Here is a 20,199-nt window from a genome sequence, read left to right on the forward strand (position 1 = left end):
GCTCACTTCATCGGGTGCATGCAGTGTGTGTGTAAGATCTCAGACGGGGCCTGGGGGATGTCTCTTCTCCTGGCCAGCCACACCAGCACACACACTGCATGCATCCGATGAGTGTGTGTGGCATGAACACACTCATCGCATGCATGCAGTGTGTGTGCTGCTGTGGCTGGCCAGGAGAAGACCCGCGCGCCTTGTTGTCCGGCCCATGGGGGGCGGGGCTGATGCCGGACAGCTCCCGCCTAGGCGCTCACCCCGGCGCGCGCGCGTTGCCTGGGGACAGGGGCGCGCGGGGAGGGGGAGGGGGAGGGGGAGGGGGGGGTTACGTGGTGACGTTATTTCTATATGAGCGCGAGCGGCGGGAGCTCGGGTCTTTTTACCGCCAGTCGCGCGGCACCTCCTCCTCGCTCCTGAGTCACTGCGAGCCCCGGTTCGGCGCAGGTACTGAGGAGGGGGGAGCGGCTGGCGGGGGCCGTTGCGGAATCACGGCGCCCGGCTCTGGGCGGGTGGGGGTCCGCTCAGCTCTCGGGGGAGGCGCCCCTCAGCCTGGCCGGGCCGGGCCCCTGTTCCGGGGTCGCCAGGCAGGGGTGGGCCGGGACCGGATGCGGCTGGGACTGGGCCGGGCCGGACGGAGTCGGTTGTCCCGGCGTCTGCGCGGCGCGGGGGCCCTCCCCTCCCGCGGGGCCTTTCTGCTTCGCCCCGGGGAGCAGCGCCGGTTGGTCGCCTGCTCCGGGGCCGCCATGGCCGCTGGGGTCGCACTAGGCCGCGCTGCCCTGGGCCTGGCGCGGGGTGGGGAGAGGTCGGTCTGCCTGGTAGTAAGTAGCACGTGGGGACGGGGCTGCCTCCGACCTTCCCCCGGGGCGCTGCCCCGCCCGATGCTGATGTGCGTGTGTGGGGTGGGGGGGAGAGTCGGGGTGAGCAGGGGAGGCTGTGCTGAGGTGGATTGGCCGGGGGGGGGGGGCGGCTGTGTGTGGGGTGTGTGTCTGTGGCGGGGGGAGGTTGTTGGCGTGGGGCAGGCGATGCCTCTGGGGAGGGTAGTGAAGGCCGCCTGGTGTGGCTCCTTGCTCTCTCCCCGGGGAGCGTCGAAGCTAATGTGCTGCGCAACTTGTTACTGACAGGGGGACCCAGCGATTCAGAGCCTGGCGGTGTGATCGCTTGCGCTCCCTGCCTTGTCGAAGAGCTCTGTCCGCTCCGTTCCTAGCCTCCCCCGATGCATGGTATCTAGTGAGTTGAGCGCAGCCTGCTAGTCCCCTCTGGGCTTCGTTCTTGGCGCTTACTCACAATTCCATGTAAAGGTCGCGTTTAAAGTACCATTAGTGGCTGTAAGTGATGATGAGAGGTAGCTTCCCTTGTCAGAAAGGAAACTTGACGTATTAGTAATCTCCACCCCCGGAGCAAGTTTCAAGCAGTGTTGATGGGTTGTTTTTATACTGTTACCGGTTGCATAATATTACTGGTGATATCAGAATTTAGACTTCAAAAAATCCACTTACTCCAAGAAGCCAGGGAATGCACTTACAACAGGAATTTCTATAGAAATTCAGCTTAATAAAAAAAAAATCTGTCTCTATTTGGTTGATAAAATAACTCTCCAAAAGTGAACAGAGGGTAATCAATATGCTGATGTTTTCCTTAGTCTGTAGCCAGACATTCAGTGCCTCTGCAGCAGTAGCAAAGTGCAGTTCATAAGATTTGTTAGATTCCTTGCTGCTGTTTGGAACTTGGTGGAAGACTTTTGTACAGCATGCTGTAGTTCCTTGGGAAAAGTTACCACCAGCAACAGCAGAGGTAGACACTGAGATACTCACAGGGGAAGAGGAATCAAAAGACCAGGAGACTGGAGTAGTGGCGGAAGGGTACCAGAGAATTCTGCTCCTCCTCACATCAGGCATGAAGCTCCGGAGGGAGAGAGAAGTGAAGATTCTTCCCTTGAGAGCAGTTTAGAGGTTCTGGAAAGTGTATGGAAGCACTATTCTTAGCAGCTTTGGATGCTAGGTTTCTTACCAGGGCCTTGCCCTGTGTGTGTATTTTGTGTCTGGTAAACTTTTCAAGCTCTTATCAGAATTCTACTGAACTTAAAATGAAATTATAGACTTGTAAATTATAAATTTAGAAAATTTATTGTTTTAATCTGTCATTCACACAAACTTGTGAAGATGTTCTCTTATGTGAACTGATGACATTTAGCAGAGCTAGGCATTGTACAGGTATGTTGCAAAGCTTCCCTGCAGCATTTCTTTCTTGATATGAGACTTGGTTATTCTAGGCGGAGACTGCATTCCTGAGAATGTCACCATATTCTATTAAATTGAATTTCTGCAAGTCAGTGACATGGTAAAAAGTTGTCCATTATCTGAACTTTCAAAATACAAAGTAACCACATGAAATAAACGTATTCATTATCAGAGAAATGTCAGAAACTAAGTACACCTCTACCCCGATATAACGTGGTCCGATATAATGCAAATTTGGATATAACGAGGTAAAGCAGGGTTCTGGGGGGCGGGGCTGCGTGCTTCGGCAGACTAGCGCATCAGTGTGTCTGGCTCCCACATGCTGCTGTGAGGGGCATGTTAAGGGTGCCAGGCCGGGACCGAGGGGTTGGATAATGGGGCCATGGGGGGAAGGGGAATGGGTTGGTTCAGATGGGGCTGCGGCGGGGCTCGGCCAGTCTGCGGCAACCCGGGGGGCGGCTCATGGCTGGAAGTTCATGCCCCAGCCCGAGTGCCTGCGGCCGGAGGGAGTGGGTCCGTGCTGTAGCCCCAGCTCCGCGCCCTGGCCGGGGGTGCTGTGTGCTCCACCGGGCTGGGCGGTTTTGCCGCCGCTTTGCTCAGCTCCTGCCTCCCTCCTGCGCACCGGCCAGAGGGTGCTGCGTGCTCCGCCAGGCTGGGTGGTTTTGCTGCCACCGCTTCGCTCAGCTCCTCCTTCCCTCCTGCGCCCCGCCTGAAACCCTCTGCCCCATTAACAAAAATGATTTAGTTTGCAAGCTTACAAACATTTTTATCCTAAAGGGATAAAAATATCTTTCCTAGTAAAATTTCAAAGCACATTATTTCTTTGTACACTCTAATCCCTCTACCCCGATATAACGTGGTTTCACTTATAACGCGGTAAGATTTTTTTGGTTCCCGACGACCGTGTTATATTGGGGTAGAGGTGTAGCTGTTAAAGTAATAAAAACAATTTTTGGAGCGGTTGAGTGTGTTGTGTGTGTTTTTTTTTTTTTTTTGCATTATCCCAAGGGATGCAAGACACGGCTTCCATCTATGGTTCATCGCTCAGGGAATGTCAATTAAGGTCCAGCAGATGTTGTTTCAAACATTTAGGTGTCTCTACTGGTACAGTGTTTGAACACCAACTGATTTTGTGGTCTGCAGTCATACGGCTTTGGGCTGTGCACATGTTCTATTTCAAACTAAACTGGTTTAGGCCTGGTCAATACTTGTATGGGGAACTTAAGAAACAGCTGGATGCTGCAGAAAGTGGTAACATTTGTTGTATTTTAAATATTGTCATCCATTATTCTGTGAGCATATACAAAATCCGATTAATCCACAAAATGGGTGGCATACTTGACTCTAAATTAATATTGAACCAATACTTCAGCCTGTCACTAGGGTTTAAGAAGGTGCCACCAGATGAAGTGTGAAAGCTGGTTCCTAATTGCTTGTGGTTAGAGCCCATGACTTTTGAGAGTAGGATGTTGAACTTGTTGTCTGGTCACTTCCTAGTTTGGGTAACTGCATTCTAACTACATTCCATCTGTCCTAAACTGTAGATTTGCTCTGCAGTATCTTACAACAGCTGTTAGTACATGTTGTAGATCAGTTTGTTTGCAAATTGCTTTGGGATTCTTTGCACTCAAAAGTTGTGTATAACTAAAGTTAGTTAACTAAAAATAAATTGTTAATGCCACTAACTGACCCTGGCCTGCAGAAGCATAAGGTTAATGAACTAACACTCATTTCCACCTAAACCACATCTAGGTTTTAGCTTTTATATACAAATGCTTTTTTACATGTAATCCAATCAACATATGTATGGAAGATTTTACAGAAGGTGCTTGAAGACGTCTCCATTTTAGCTCCTGATTGACTTAATTGGATTTAAAATACAATGTGGGCAGCCTGTTGAAGATTTCTTATGTGTTTAGCAGATTTTGTAGATGCAATAAAATTCAGTGCAGAGGAGGCATGTAATTGTACAGCTTAGGCCTCATGTACTCCCCAGCAGGCTGGACCTTAAATTTGCAGAAATATTCCTGAATTTTATGATAGACTAGAAACTTTGCAGCAGCATCATTTATTAGAATTGCCCAAGCATTCTAGGGGGCACCAGGAAGCTGAAAAATTCTGTTTTGGTTCTCTCAAGCTATATGTTTTTTCTTAAACCCTTCCTGTGAACTTTTTCATGTTTTTGGTGGTTTGTCCCAGTTCAAGACACCCCCTCCTCTCCCCCCACAAAAAAAGGAAATCTTTCAGATGTGAATTTTTCTCGACAATTTTTTTTTTTCCTGGCCAGCGCTATTTAGAGCTCATTCAAGTGTGTGAACAGTTCAGAACATTTGAATTTCACCTGCCATTGTGTTGCCCATTCACCCAGCAGGTATCACATTAAAAGTGGGAACTTCGGAGCTCTCTCCTAATGCTGGTGCTGCGACTACACCATGCGGCAGCACTTTAATGTTGCAAGTGAAGACATACCCTAAGACAGCAGTAACTTTCCTTAGACTTCAACTCTCAAATTATCTACAAGCAAACTACCATTTAAGAACTCATGGAGCTTCAATTTCGCTCCTACTATCAAGGATAAACAAGAACTGCTCAGATTAATAAAGGACAAATATCTACATGGGCTTGTACAGAAGTCTTCTGGGCAACTCCTGGGCTGGTTCTAACAAAAGGGTTTGATTTTTTTCTACATAAAAAAAGCTTCTCTTGCAAGTTTCCATCAGATAATAAACAATTCCGTCAACAAGCGCTCAACAACCCCTCTGCTAGTTTGTAGCATTCTGAGGCTAGGTCTGTATGATACTTTACATCAGTGTAACTACGTCACTCAGGGGTGTGAACAATCCACACCGTTGAGCAACGTAGTTATACGACCTAGTCCTGTGTAGACAACGCTATGTCGGGAGGCGACTTTCTCCCACAGACATAGCTACCACTTCCTGCAGAGGTGGATAAACTATGCTGATGATAGGTGCTCTCCTGTCAGCACAGGAATGTTTTCACTTATGTGCTGCAGCTGTGGTGATGCAGCATTTTAAGTGTAGAGCTGCCCTGAGTGCTTGTAATTTACCCTTTCTGGGAAGATAGAATAGGATCCCAGACTCTGGTCAAGTGAGTAAGGAAATGTACTACAGAATTAGTTTAAAACTATGACAGACAATTAATTCTACCCCTTTATTCTATTACGGATTCAGACTCTCTGAACTGGTTCTAAAAGTGGGGTAATTAGAATGTAGGGACCTAGAATATAGGCCACACGCTCTCAATACTCGCTATACTGAACAAGCTTTAATTCTATATTAATAGAGAAGTACCGTATAATCTAGTGGTCTAAAACTAGAACTAAGAATCAGGGACTTAAACGCTAATTCCAGTTTTAACAGACTGCCTCAGTTTCTCCATTTCACCATCAATAAAAAGGCAATAATGCTGATCATGAAGGGATGTTGTGAGGGCTAGTTACATCATGTATTGGAAAAAATAACCCAAACTATCAAATATTCATCCAAAGACTTCAATGTATTGTTTATTCTCCATGCCTAATTCTGCAGAGGAGTTATCTGGGAGTTGGCAGAGATGCCAGAAAGGGATACGCACAGTGGAGCAATTTGGCAAAACAATTTAGGGCAGCTGGGGTCAGTTTAATAGTTTATCTGACAAGATCAGTTCATACCCATTTCAAAACCAGCTGAAGGAAAGGATAATGTCAGCTGGCTGTTGAGGTCACTTACAATCAAATGCGACAAAGGTTGACAATTACACAGATACCTCATATCTGCAAGCCTATGGAGCAGGGGTATGGCCTGCACGTGGCCTATCAGGGTAATCCGCTGGTGGGCCATGAGACAGTTTGTTTACATCAACTGTCCGCAGGCATGGACGCGGTTTGCTGTTCCCGGCCAATGGGAGCTGCGGGAAGCAGCATGGGCTGGCCGCCGTTTCCCACAGCTCCCATCGGCCAGGAATGGCAAACCGCAACCACTGGGAGCTGCAGGCAGCAGTGCCTGCGGAAGGTCATTTACATCGACCAATCTTGTGGCCTGCCAGTGGATTACCCTGACGGGCCAGATGCGGCCCACCACTGCTTTGGAGCATTGTGCAACATGAAGGTGGATTTTCTTCCGCTCTCTTATAGTAAGCATATTTTTAACAGCTGTACCTGAATAAAGCTTTTTAAAAGTCTCTTAAAATGTTGAAAAGTGCTTCAAAATTAAGTTCTTCGAAGAAGTCTTTTGAAACCTAGGCAGAAAACTCAACAGCTCCAAGCCTGAAGCCACTGAGTAGCTAACTCCTCTACTGCTGGCTGCAGTTCATTCCTGTTCCCATGGAAACTAGTCTTTTAAACCTGATTTTTAAAAAGAAACCTTTCCTTTTTTCAGCAACCAATTCACTGTTTGTAGAATCAGAGAGGGTAGCCAGCAGCAGTCTTGAACTTTTGTAAGTTACAGTTACTGCAGCCTGGAAAAGCCACTATAGCAATAAACCACAACAAAAGCATGCACATATTAATTGTAAATGTCAAGTGACGAGGTCCATGGCAGAGTAAAAAGCACACCACTAATCTACTAATGATGGCCATGTTCCAGCTTTATTACAGAGTATGGCTCATTTGCTTAAAATTTTAAGAGATTCTGAGGTGATTATGGCACACAACCTTCCGCTATGAAAAACCGTTCTAGTATAACAAACTAAGTGTGGCATATAATTGAAGACTTGGGAAAGATTCCAACACTTTTACAGATTTTCCCTCTCCCACCCTATGTTGCTTCTATTAGCTTCTGTTTTCATGCCCCAAATAACATTTCCCACTCACTGATCTAACAAATGGCAATAAAAAGCCCTAATTCACAAACAAAATCCTTAAGCACTGGTGCATGGGGATGTGAGCAAAAATATCTGAGGAGCCAGCCATAATGGGGTTTTGAATCCTCTGTAACCTCATTCATAACCATAGTTGCTAAAACCCATTAGCTACCAAGTGTTTTGCAGCTTTATATTTTTAAAGCTTATTACTATTTGGCAGCGGGATAACTCAGTGGTTTGAGCATTGGCCTGCTAAACCCAGGGTTGTGAGTTCAATCCTTGAGGGGGCCATTCTGCCTCAGGCTGCTCTCCCAGACAGCAGCACAGTCTGTTGCCAGCCTGCCCCTTGCTTTCCCCTCCCCTCGCTCCATGAAGGCAACGGCCAACAATCGTCATCCACCAGCCGGTTCCGCTCCCACTCTGTTCTCCTGCTTGTGCCATATCACGGCAAGCATGGAGCCCGCGCAGATCACTGCAGCAGTTGAGACAGCTCTAAACACCACGTGCAGTATATGCAGAATGAGAACCTGCAAAAACAGGCGAGTAGGCGACGGCAGCGCAGTAAGGAGAGTGATGAGGACATGGATACAGACGTCTCTCAAAGTACGGGCTCCGGAAATTTGGCCACCCTGGTGTTACTGGGGCAGGCTTATGCTGTGGAACGCCGATTCTAGGCGTGGGAAACAAGCACAGACTGGTGGGACAGCATAGTGTTGCAGGTCTGGGATGATTCCCAGTGGCTCCGAAACGTTCGCGTGCGTAAGGGCACTTTCATGGAACATTGCGACTTGCTTTCCCCTGCCCTGAAGCACATGAATACCAAGATGAGAGCTGCCCTCACAGTTCACAAGCAAGTGGCGATAGCCCTCTGGAAGCTTGCAACGCCAGATAGCTACCAGTCAATCGGGAATCAGTTTGGAGTGGGCAAATATACTGTTGGGGCTGCTGTGATGCAAGTAGCCAACGCGATCACTGAGCTGCTGCTATCAAGGGTAGTGACTCTGGGAAATGTGCAGGTCATAGTGGATGGCTTTGCTGCAATGGGATTCCCTAACTGTGGTGGGGCAATAGTCGGAACGCATATCCCTACCTTGGGACCGGACCACCAAGGCAGCCAGTACATAAACCAGAAGGGGTACTTCTCAGTGGTGCTGCAAGCACTGGTGGATCACAAGGGATGTTTCACCAACATCAACGAGGGATTGCCGGGAAAGGTACGTGACGCTTGCATCTTTAGGAACTCTGGTCTGTGGGAACGGCTGCAGCAAGGGACTTACTTCCCAGACCAGAAAATAACTGTTGGGGATGTTGAAATGCCTATAGTTCTCCTCGGGGACCCAGCCTACCCCTTAATGCCTTGGCTCATGAAGCCATACACAGGCACCCTGGACAGTAGTCAGGAGCTGTTCAACTATAGGCTGAGCAAGTGCAGAATGGTGGTAGAATGTGCCTTTGGACGTTTAAAAGCGTGCTGGCGCAGTTAACTTACTCGGTTAGACCTCAGCAAAACCAATATTCCCATTGTTATTACTGCTTGCTGTGCTCTCCACAATATCTGTGAGAGTAAGGGGGAGACGTTTATGGCGGGGTGGGAGGTTCAGGCAAATTGCCTGGCCGCTGATTATGCGCAGCCCGACACCAGGGCAGTTAGAAGAGCACAGCAGGGTGCGCTGTGCATCAGAGAGGCTTTGAAAACCAGTTTCATGACTGGCCCGGCTATGGTGTGAAAGTTCTGTTTGTTTCTTGATGAAAACCCTCCCCCTTGGTTCACTCTACTTCCCTATAAGCCAGCCGCCCTCCCTTCCCCCCCCCCCCCCCTTTGATCACCGCTTGCAGAGGCAATAAAGTCGTTGTTTCACATTCATGCATTCTTTATTAATTCGACACACAAATGGGGGGATAACTGCCAAGGTAGCCTGGGAGGGGTGGGGGAGGAGGGAAACACCAGGTGGAGTGGGGGAGGACGGAAGGACAAGGCCACACTGCACTTCAAACCTTATTGAATGCCAGCTTTCTGTTTGGGCAGTCCTCTGAGGTGGAGTGGTTGGATGCCCAAAGGTCCCCCCACCGCTTTCTTGGGAGTCTGGGTGAGGAGGCTATGGAATTTGAAGAGGAGGGCAGTTGGTTACACAGGTGCTTCAGCGGCAGGCTGTGTTCCTGCTGCCTTTTCTGCACCTCAACCAGGAGGAGATTAGTCTTTAAAAAGAGACATTTTAGAGAGCAATGGGTAAACTCTTTCACAGTGAACCAAGCTGTTAACATTACATAGCACGTGTGCTTTCTTTACAAGGTTGCATTTTGCCTCTTATATTGAGGGCCTGCCGGTATGGTGTGAGAGATCACGCACGTAGGGCCGGCGGGCAGCAGAATTCGGCTTGCAGGCAGACCTGGTAAGCCACAGTCTTTTGGCTTCTTTAACCTTCCTAACGTGTGGAAATGGTTTCAAACAGCAGCACCCTCATTTTGCATACCAAGCACCGTTGGGTTGGCCCTTTAAAATGGGTTGGCCATTTAAAAGGAGGGGCTACAGTTTTCGGGTTAACGTGCAGTACAAATCAAACTAAGCCTCCCTTCCTCCCCACACCCAATTCTCTGGGATGATCGCTTCACCCCTCCCCACACCGCGTGGCTAACAGCAGGGATGACTTCTGTTCAGCCACAGGGAAACAGCCCAGCAGGCACGGCCACCTCTGAATGTCCCCTGAATGAAATTCCCCTATTTCAACCAGGTGACCATAATATCCCTCTCCTGAGGATAACACAGAAAGGTAAAGAACAGATGTTGCTTGAATGCCAGCAAACAGCAGGACCATACGCTGCCATGTTTTCTTATGCAATATTCCACACTACGTGCTGCTGGCCTGTTGTGGTAAAGTGTCCTATCATGGAGGACAGAATAAGGCTGCCCTCCCCAGAAACCTTTTGCAAAGGCTTTGTGAGTACATCCAGGAGAGCTTCATTGAGATGTCTCTGGAGGATTTCCGCTCCATCCCCATACACATTAACAGACTTTTCCAGTAGCTGTACTGGCCGTGAATGCATCCCAAATCTTCAGGGCAAATTAATCATTAAATGCGCTTGCTTTTAAACCGTGTATTATATTTACAAAGGTACACTCACCAGAGGTCCCTTCTTCGCCTTCTAGGTCCGGGAGCCTGCCTTCGGTGGGTTGGGAGGGTATTGTCTCCGGGGTGAGAAACAGTTCCTGGCTGTCGGGGAAAACGGTTTCTCCACTTGCTTGCTGTGTTCAACCTCCTCCTCCTCATCTTCCCCGTCCCCAAAATCTCCATCCCAGTTTTGGAGAGTCCGTTGACGGAGTCCACGCACAGGGCTGGGATAGTTGTAGGGGCACCCCCTAGAATTGCATGCAGCTCATCATAGAAGCAGCATGTCTGGGGCTCTGACCCAGAGCAGCTGTTTGCCTCTCTGGTTCTTTGGTAGGCTTGCCTGAGCACCTTAAGTTTCACGCTGTCCTTCTGCAGGTCCCTGTTACAGCCTCTGTCCTTCATGCCCTTGGAGATTTTTTTCAAATATTTTGGCATTTTGTCTTTTCGAACGGAGTTCTGATAACACGGATTTGTCTCCAGTACCTCCCGTTTGGTCCATGCTGGAGCTCTTTTGCGATTCTGGGACTGCCTGGTCGCCTGTGCTGATCAGCTCACCAAGCTGGCTAAACAGGAAATGAAATTCAAAAGTTTGCGGGGCTTTTCCTGTCTACCTGGCCAGTACATATGATTTGAGAGTGCTGTCCAGAGCAGTCACAATGGAGCACTCTGGGATAGCTCCCGGAGGTCAGTACCGTCGAATTGCGTCCACACTACCTCAAATTGGACCCAGCAAGCTCGATTTCAGCTCTAATCTACTCGTGGGGGGGGGAGTACAGAAACGGGGTTTAAGAGCCCTTAAAGTAGCAAAAAATGGCTTTGTAGTGTGTACAGGTGCAGGGCTAAATCTGACCTAAACCCGTAGTGTAGACCAGGGCTAAGATGCTGATGTCCAAAGCTAGCACACGGCCATGGACTTTAAGGAGCTCAACTGATCTCTGACCTGCCATTGAAACTCTTGACATATCTCCAGTCTTACTGCTAACTCATTACAACAAATAGAGTTGTTACATGCAGATTAGCTGTAGAGGACGGTGTTTGGTTCTGTCCTCTGATCTCAGTGGACCTATTTTAATTACCTGAGCTACTGACCTAACTCTTTTTGTAAGTGTATGTAATAGAACAATTGGACACAAAAAATTAATAATTTTGATTATATCTGATGAGTTATGTTTGTAGACTATACATAAGATTTCACTGATTTTAATAATATGGAAAATATAAAGCCTGCACTCCTTTTAAGATGATTCAGGAAAAAGACTGATGCAGATATTATTTAATGAGACACAACTTTTAGTTTTTTTACTCAAACTAATTAATTGAATTTGCTGAAAACTAACAAATCCTTCTGTACTCAAAGCATAAGAACTATAAACTTCTGGAGGATAATCCCATGTTTTTATAATACAGAGTGAATCTATGCTTTAAATGCAAAACAGAATTCAGCCTTAACTATGGAGCTGCATTTGGCACTTCCATACTTTGGTTATGTAACATATTTTTCTTTGCTGTGAGACTTTAATATTTCTAGCATCGTGCTCATTTAGCATGAACTCACATTTTAATCTACTAATTTAGTCAAATGTATGTTAATGACTTCAGTACCGTTTTTGGTTAAAAATGTTTTTCGGCCACTATTAAAGTACCAAAACCAAAACTTACCAGTGTTTCAAGTGTAATTGAAAACTGTCTCAATTGTTTCATTAAATTTGATGTTGAGATCATATCCTCTTTCTAAAATCTTCTTGATTTTTAGATTCCTTTAAAATAAAACCAATCAGACTTGTGAATTTATGGATTGAATGTGTTTGCAGGCAAAATACACTTCAGTGCGGAAAACTGTTACTCTGAAGCAACAGCAGTTGCACAACTGGAGGAAGGGGCCACTGAGCCGCCTTGCTTGCATGTGAAGTCAGGTTAGGGGCAACTGTGACTACTTGTCTCCAAAGCAAAGCAGCAGCATACCTCATGAACTTTTGAGTATTAATAACACCCCTGATGTCAGAGTTGGCTTTCCTAATTCAGTTCCGTAATCTATCCTACCTCTACCTCATCTATCAGCTCTTGTTTCTTCTCCATGACCCTTCTACTGCCCATAAGTAAATTGCTCCTATGGAGAATGTCTTTCCAGGACCTTTACACTTGTACCCTTCTATTTCCACCCAGATAAACCTTTTTTTTTAGTTTTGCATATCATTTTTTATTCCCACACACAATGAAGTGTGCGCATGTGTGTTTTGATAGATGTTGATTCTTGAGTGAATGGTAACCTTGCAGCAGGTTAGTTTCCATTGCTGAAGAGAAACTGAGGTCACAATCAGTCAGAGTAAAGTGAGTTCCTAGTTTTTTAACATAGATTTACTGTTACAGAATATACGTTTCTAACCTCTAAATTGGCTTTAATTTCAAAATGAACATATTTCAGAGGTCACATTCATTGGATGCAATTCAGTGGGAAGTTGTGGGACACTTGATGAAATATATGGGGTTCCGATGAACCTCAACTCTACCATTTGGACAAAGTGTTATCTTTTTACTGACTACTTTAATATTAGAGTTTAATGACTTGGCCAAAACTTTGTTCACGTAATTTTCATATTTGTAGTTGGCTAAATTAGTGTAAACTCAAGTTGACTAGATTCTTATGCCTGTCCTAAAAGTGAACATATTGTCCTTGTCTTACTGGAACAGTCATGGCGGCCCATTTCATCATCGTAACAAAAGTTTTTGTTGTTTTTAAACTAAAATCTTTGACCTTGCTGTAGGGAATAGAATGGGGGTGGCCAAACCATGGATTGCAAGCCACATGTGTCTCATTTACAGTTAAAAGGGCAGCTCGTGGAGCCCACCATGCGTGGCCCCCCTTCCCCCCCCCATTCTCTGCCTACCAAACAGGTGGATGGTATTCAGAATCCTGTATGTTGAGGATGGATTCTCCTACACAAAATAAGTCAATGCAGTTATTTAATTATTATTACCATACTGCTCATTTAGTATTACTCGTATTACTCGTTGCATTCACTGATACTCAGTATTACTTTAAAGGTGAAATTGTAAAAGGATAATTGGCCTATTTCAGCTATTTATTTTTTTTAATCACAACTGCATCTAAAATGATAGTACCATAGAGTAACAACTATATTTTTTGCTCAAACATGAGAATTCAAAAATAGTCCAGAAGAAAGACAGGCAGTCCTTAAGAAAGAAGTATGAAATAAAAACATTTACCAACCTGCATGTTCAGACATGTTCCTTTCATCATCTTCAATGCAGCTTCCGCCATAGAAGGAACACTTCTCATGATGTTTCATTCAAGCAACTATGCCTTGCATTTCTTTGTTATGCTGTTCGTATTTTGCATGCATGCCTATCTTACCCACAGGTAGAGGAACTTCATTAAAATATTCCCAGACTGGGTCTCTTTTAAGGCCTGCTGCCATTATAGGTTTTCCCTTCTAATGATAAAATGGTATGGTAGATCTCAAATCCAATGAAGGCTACGCTACATTCAGAAAGACCTTAAGACTTCTGGAATGTGCTGCTCAAACAGTTTCACTTTTGTTTCTACTGCCTGTTCCTCCCTTCTCAGATTTATCTCCAGACTTCTTCTCCTTGTCCAGATCTATTTCCACCCCCAACAATCTTCTATTCATTGAACTTTTTGAAACTTTGCACTTTTAGAGAGAGGTCAGGGATTGACTCTGTACACAAATTTGCAGAGGGACAGTAGGGTTGAGGTCTGTTGTTTCTCACCTCTCTGTATGTTTATTTAAAAACATTTTTGCTGTTATCTCTGGAGACGCAAATCCACAGTTGGCGAATTGCAAAACTAAGCATCTCTAATGGTATCTTCTAGACTGAGCACTGAGTCCCATTGGGTAGATAAAAAGATTAACCTAAATCTATACCGAAGCCCCTGGAACCCCATAAAATTGGGTCCTTAATCCATGAACTATTGGAACTCATTTACAAAGCTTCTCTTAAACATTACATGAATATATTGTTTCATACTATAGAATTAGAATTTATCATCCCTATTCCATGATCAGACATTATGGCTCAAAGATGTATCTTAATTAAAACTATAGATAAAATGCTTTTTGATTAAAAAAAAAAAACTACCAAAAAATCTGATTTAAATCAAAAACAGATAAATTTTTTTTAAAAAAAAATTCCTTGATTTTTATCCATCCTGCTGAAAATTAAAAAGGAATCATACAAAGAGTGGAAACATAGTTTAGTGACTAATGCAATGTTAACTATGTTGGTGAGGATAGTGTAGGCCAGCTATACCTTGCAGCCAGTTAGCAGTATTTTGGACCTTATCCAGTATCTATCATCTGGGGGTTAGAAGGGAAAGATAGTGTACCTCCCTATCCCGTGATGCAAATGAATAAAGAAGAGAGAAGAATAAAGTAAACAGATGATAGCTTTTATTTAAAACAGAAACAGTGAGATGTGGTTTGACCATTTGGATTTAAAATCCAGGTCCAACCAAACAGACACCTTGGCAATAAACAAATAAACCTAAAACAAAAATACTCCAGATACTGCACCATTTCTAGGTGTTGATAGGCAGTAGATGGTACGACACTATTGTCACAGGCAACTGATGGACCTTGGGTCTTGACTGCTTCTTAAGAGAGGCCTGGTTCTGCCATCACCCAAGGGTGAATGATCAACAGGACCTCTGTACCTTTCTCTGAAAATGATGTGGAGTTCAGAGATTGGTAAGCACAGTCACAGTTCTTAATGCTGATGTCTTCAGATGCTGGTCTTTTGATCTTCCTGTCCCCGTAGCCATGCAAATACAACGGTACTGTGGCTGCTGCTAGGATGGACAGCAACTAGGCAGCGGACGCTCAGAGTTTATATAGGCACAAGTGTGCCAAAGTTCTGAGGTAAAACTGGCAGTTTCCCTGCTGGAACCTGTTTGAACCAGTTCTGTGCTGACTGTTGGCTGCCTTTCCTGCTAGAGTTCCAAAAGGGCGTGAAAACTTCAACAAGAAGTTAAACAAAGATGGAGTCGAGCTGTTTGGCAGGCACGCCATTTTGAATTTTAGACTCCATATCGAATACATGGTTAACCAAGTGTAAAGGTATAAAGTATAACTTATTCTAAAGCACAAGACCATTTATAATCTTTCATATACAAAAACATTCTTACAAGGCGTATAAAAGAATAACCCAAGCATGTAGGGACAAAATTAGAAAGGCCCAGGCAGAAGGTTAATTACACCTAGCAAGGGACATAGAAGGCAATAAGAGATTCTTTACATTAGCAAGAGAAAGATGAAGAAAAGTGAAGGTCTCCTACTTAGTGGGAAAGGAGATCTAATAACTGATGACATCAAGAAAGCTGAGGTGTTATGCTTAATTTGCTTTAGTCTACACTAAAAAGGTTAATGCTGATGAGGTAGTTAACCGCCAGGGGAAAGGAATGCAAACCAAAATAGGGAGAGAACAGATTGAAGAATATTTAGATGAGTTAGATGTGTTCAAGTTGGCAGGATCTGATGTAATTCACCCTAGAATGCTCAAGGACCTAGCTGAAGCAGTCTCAGAACTGTTAGCAATTATCTTTGAGAACTTCTGCAGGATGGTTGAGGTTCTGGAAGACTGGAGAAGGAAAAACATAGTATCTGTCTTTTATAAAGGTGAATGAAGAGGACCTGGGGAGTTATAGACAAGTCAATTTAACTTAGATAACCTGTAACAAATATTAATCAATTTGTAAGTGCCTGGAGAATAATAGGGTTATAAGGAATAGCCAGCATGGAAGTTGTCAAGAACAAACCATACCAACCCAATTTCCTTATTTGACAGGGTTACTGGCCTATTGTGATGTCTTGGGTGTGGTTTTTTTGTTTTTTTTGTTTTGTTTTTTTTTTTGGGTAAAGTGAGGCATTTGACAGTCCCACGTGACATTTTCAAAAGCAAGCTAGGGAAATGGTGGTCTAGATTAAATTAGTATAAGGTGGGTGCACAACTGGTTGAAAGACCGTACTCGGAGTAGTTATTAATGGTTTACTGTTGAACTGGGAGGTTGTCTAGTGGGGTCCTGCAGGGTCTGGTGGAATTTAATGAAAATATTGACGACTTGAAGTGGCAAGTATGCATATAAAATTTGCCGAGAACACTACGTTGGGAGGGGTTACAGCAAGCACTTCGGAGGAGAGGATTAGAATTCAAAATGACCTTGACAAATTGCTGCGTTGGTCTGAATTTAGCAAGATGAAATTCAGTAAAGGCAAGTGCAGAGTGATCGCTTGAAAATTTAAAAATCCAATGCACAACTATAAAATGCGGAATAACTGGCTAGGTGGTAGTACTGCTGAAAAGGATCGGGGGTCATAGTGGGTCACAAATTGAGTTTGTCAACAATTGATACAGCTGCAAAAAAGACTGTCATTCTAAGGTATATTAACAGAACTGTCATAGGTAAGACATGGGAGGTAACTGTCCTGTTCTTGGCACTGGTGAGGCCTTAGCTTGGATTACTGTGTCCAGTTATGGGTGCCACACATTAGGAGAGATATGGACAAACTGGAGAGAGTCCAGATGAGCGCAACAAAAATTATGAAAAGTTGAGACAACCTGACACATGGAAAAGCTGCTTTTTTTTTTTTTTTTTTTTAAAAGGGACATGGCTAGTTTTGAAAAAACAAGACTTAAGGGAGACCTGATCGTAGTATTCAAATATGTAGAGCTGTTATAAAGAGGACGGTGATCAGTTATTCTCCATATCCACTAAAAGTATGTAAAGTAGCAATGGGTTTAATCTGCAGCAAGGAAGATTTAGGTTAATATTAGGAAAAACTGTCTAAAAGGTAATGAAAGACTAAAATAGTCTTCCAAGGGAGGCAGGGAAATCCCCATCACTGGAGGTTAAGAACAGGTTGGACAAACACCTGTCAAGGGTGATCTTGGCTTAGGCCTGGTCTACACTTTGGGTTAGGTCGAATTTAGCTGTGTTAGGTCAATTTAAAAATGACTGGGTCCACTCAACCAACCCTGTTCCATTGACCTAAAGAGTTCTTAAAATTGACTTCTGTACCCCTCCCCGACGAGGGGAGTAGTGCTAAAATCGACCTTGCTGGGTCGAATTTGGGGTAGTGCGGGTGCAAATCGACAGGATTGGCCTCCAGGAGCTATCCCAGAGTGCTCCATTGTGACTGCCTTGGACAGCACTTTGAACTCCAATCCACTAGCCAGGTAGACAGGAAAAGCCCCACAAATTTTTGAATTTCATTTCCTGTTTGTTCAGTGTAGCGAACTCAGCAGCACAGATGACCATACAGTCCCCCCCGCAGAATCGTAGAGCATAGAATGTTTCTACACTCCCCCTATCATCTCTGTCCCTGATTTTATCGCAGATTAGAAGGCGGGAAAAAATGTACTCGCAGTTACATGTTTTCCGAGCTGATACAGTCCTCCCGCACTAATAGGGTACAGCTTAATGCATGGAGGCATTCAGTGGCAGAGACCAGGAAAGAATTAGTGAGTGCGAAGAGCGGAGGCAGGACGCGATGCTGAGGCTAATGGGGGAGGAAACTGACACGATGAAGTGTCTGTTGGAGCTGCGGGAAAGCTAACGAGCACAGACCCCCGCTTCATCCGCTGTATAACCGCCTACCCTCCACCCCATGTTCCAAATCCACCTCACCCAGATGCCCAAGAACGCCGGGGGAGGTGGGGGGGAAGGCTCCAGGCACCCAGCCACTCCACTCCAGAGGATGGCCCAAGCAACAGAAGGCTGTCATTCAAACAGCTTTGATTTTTAGTGTGGCTACAATAAGCAATGTGGCCTTGTCCTTCCTTCCTCCCCCCACCCCACCCCACCCCACCCGGGCTACCTTGTCCGTTATCTCTATTAATTTAAAAAAAAATAAAAATGCCTGGTTTCAAGACAGTAGTTACTTTATTTCGAAGGGGGATGGCGGTTAGTTTACGGGAAATTAAAATAAACAAAGGGGGCAAGTTTGCAGCAAGGAGAAACACACACAACTGTCACACTATAGCCTGGCCAGTCATGAAACTAGTTTTCAAAGCCTCTCTGATGCGCAGCGTGCCTAGCTGTGCTCTTCTAATTGCCCTGGTGTCTGGCTGCTCAAAATCGGACGCCAGGCGATTTGCCTCAACTTCCCACCCTGCCATAAATGTCTCCCCCTTACTCTCACAGATATTATGGAGCACACAGCAAGTAGCAATAACAGTGGGAATGTTGGTTGTGCTGAGGTCTGACCTAGTCAGCGAACAGTGCTAGTGAGCTTTTAAATGTCCAAAGGCACATTCTACCACCATTCTGCACTTGCTCAGCATATAGTTGGACTGCTCCTTACTACTGCCCAGGCTTCATGAGCAATGTGAGCAAGGGGTAGGCTGGGGTAGGTGCAACCGTACAGTGCTGCCGGCTGGGAGAGCAGCCTGAGGCAGAAGCCTCCAGCTTGCATGATATTCCAAGCAGCATTGAATCTCCATGAGACAAAACTTAAAGAAGAGAATGACCTGGAGTTTCTGACTCCCATTCAGTGCTCTAAGAGGAGGATAGCCATGTTTGTCCAGGGGCCCCTGGTTGACCTCACCGAGGTCTGCCAAGAGCACCCAGGAGATGTACGATGGCTATCGGTCCTACTGCACCATCTGCCGTGAAGGCAAGGAGCTGCTGCTGTGTAGCAATGCAGTACCGCATCTGCCAGCGGGACCCAGGAGACGTACGGTGACGGTGAGCTGAGTGGGCTCCATGCTTGCTGTGTGTCGTATGGTGTCTGCACTGGTAACCCAGGAAAAAAGGCATGAAACAATTGTCTGCCTTTGCTTTCACGGAAGGAGGGAGGGAGGGATTCGACATGTACCCAAAACCACCTGCGACAATGTTTTTGCCCTATCAGGCATTGGGAGCTTAACCCATAATTCCAATGGGCAGCAAAGACTGCGGGAACTGAGGGAAAGCTACCCACAATGCACCGCTCTGTAAATTGATGCTAGCCACAGTAGTGAGGACGCACTCCACCGACTTAATGCGCTTAGTGTGGACATACGCAATCAACTGTATAAAATCGGTTTCTAAAAATCAATTTCTATAAAATCAACCTAATTTCGTAGTGTAGAAAAGGCCTTAGTGTAGACAAGGCCTGTCATAGCACAGGGAGCTGGAGTTGGTAGCTTGAAGTCCCTGCCAGTCTATTGTGAATCCGTGCAATGTGCACTCCTAAGAAATGGGTACTTCTGTGACGTCAGCATAGTAACTATTTTGTAAACTACTGATAAGCTTTGAAAACTATGATAGTATGTCTTATGCAGTTCCTAAACTTCATTTTTAATATATGTATTTGGTGTACATAGTCTCTGTACATAAAATCTAACACTAATGTTTTTGGGGTTTTTTAAGGCTGTCTGAGGTCTGAGAACATGGCAGACATTGACAAGTAAGTATACTCTTTTGGACATTGACTTTGACTAAAACTGTCTCACCATGTATTTATTAATCCTGTACTTGCTGTGATCTCTAAGTAACTTTTTCTCTTTAAGGTGTATATATTAGGTTGGTGTAAAATGAGCAAATATGCAAACGGATTCATGTTCGTTTTATTATGTGCTCACTTAGGATTTTAACTGCAGTAGCTATTAAGCAAAATGTAAACTAACAATGTTCTAGTTAACTACAAAATAAAATTCAACTAATGTACTAAATTACTAAAACTAGCAGTATCACCTGTTCCACTGTCATGTTAAACATTACATTTCTTTTCCCTGTCTCTTTTTGTCAGTGGTTCTAAGCCAAAATGTAGTCAGTCTGCTTCCTCCAAACATATTGTCAGTTACTAAACATACTACAAAAGTGATATTGTAGATTTAAAGTGTTGCAAAATCTTACTTTAAACAGGATACGGGTGAAACTTATGTCATTGGGTACAAAACAGTTTCAGTGATTTAATAGTGCTGTGGCGTTAGTCTCGTTTTACAGAGGGAGAAATGCTGGGACAGAGGTAGAGGTTTAAATGATTTGACCAAGTTCAGAGGGCATTTCTCCCCAGGATAGGATTAGAACTCTGATTCTTGAT

At 44.9% G+C, this 20,199-nt stretch overlaps 1 protein-coding gene across 2 annotated transcripts in view; it reads left to right on the forward strand.

Annotated features, from left to right (window-relative positions):
* Positions 1-317: 317 nt before the first annotated feature.
* Positions 318-20,199, forward strand: part of NAP1L1 (nucleosome assembly protein 1 like 1) — a 51,981-nt gene continuing 32,099 nt past the window's right edge. For both annotated transcript variants that reach the window (XM_084630124.1, XM_084630125.1), the window contains exons 1-2: positions 318-438; positions 19,527-19,563. In XM_084630124.1, the coding sequence (XP_084486250.1) occupies positions 19,547-19,563 (17 nt within the window). In that variant the 5' untranslated portion in view covers positions 318-438; positions 19,527-19,546. The remainder of the gene's footprint in view (positions 439-19,526; positions 19,564-20,199) is intronic.

Source organism: Lepidochelys olivacea, assembly GCF_965140295.1.
Source record: "Lepidochelys olivacea isolate rLepOli2 genome assembly, chromosome: 1".
Lineage (NCBI taxonomy): Eukaryota > Metazoa > Chordata > Testudines > Cheloniidae > Lepidochelys > Lepidochelys olivacea.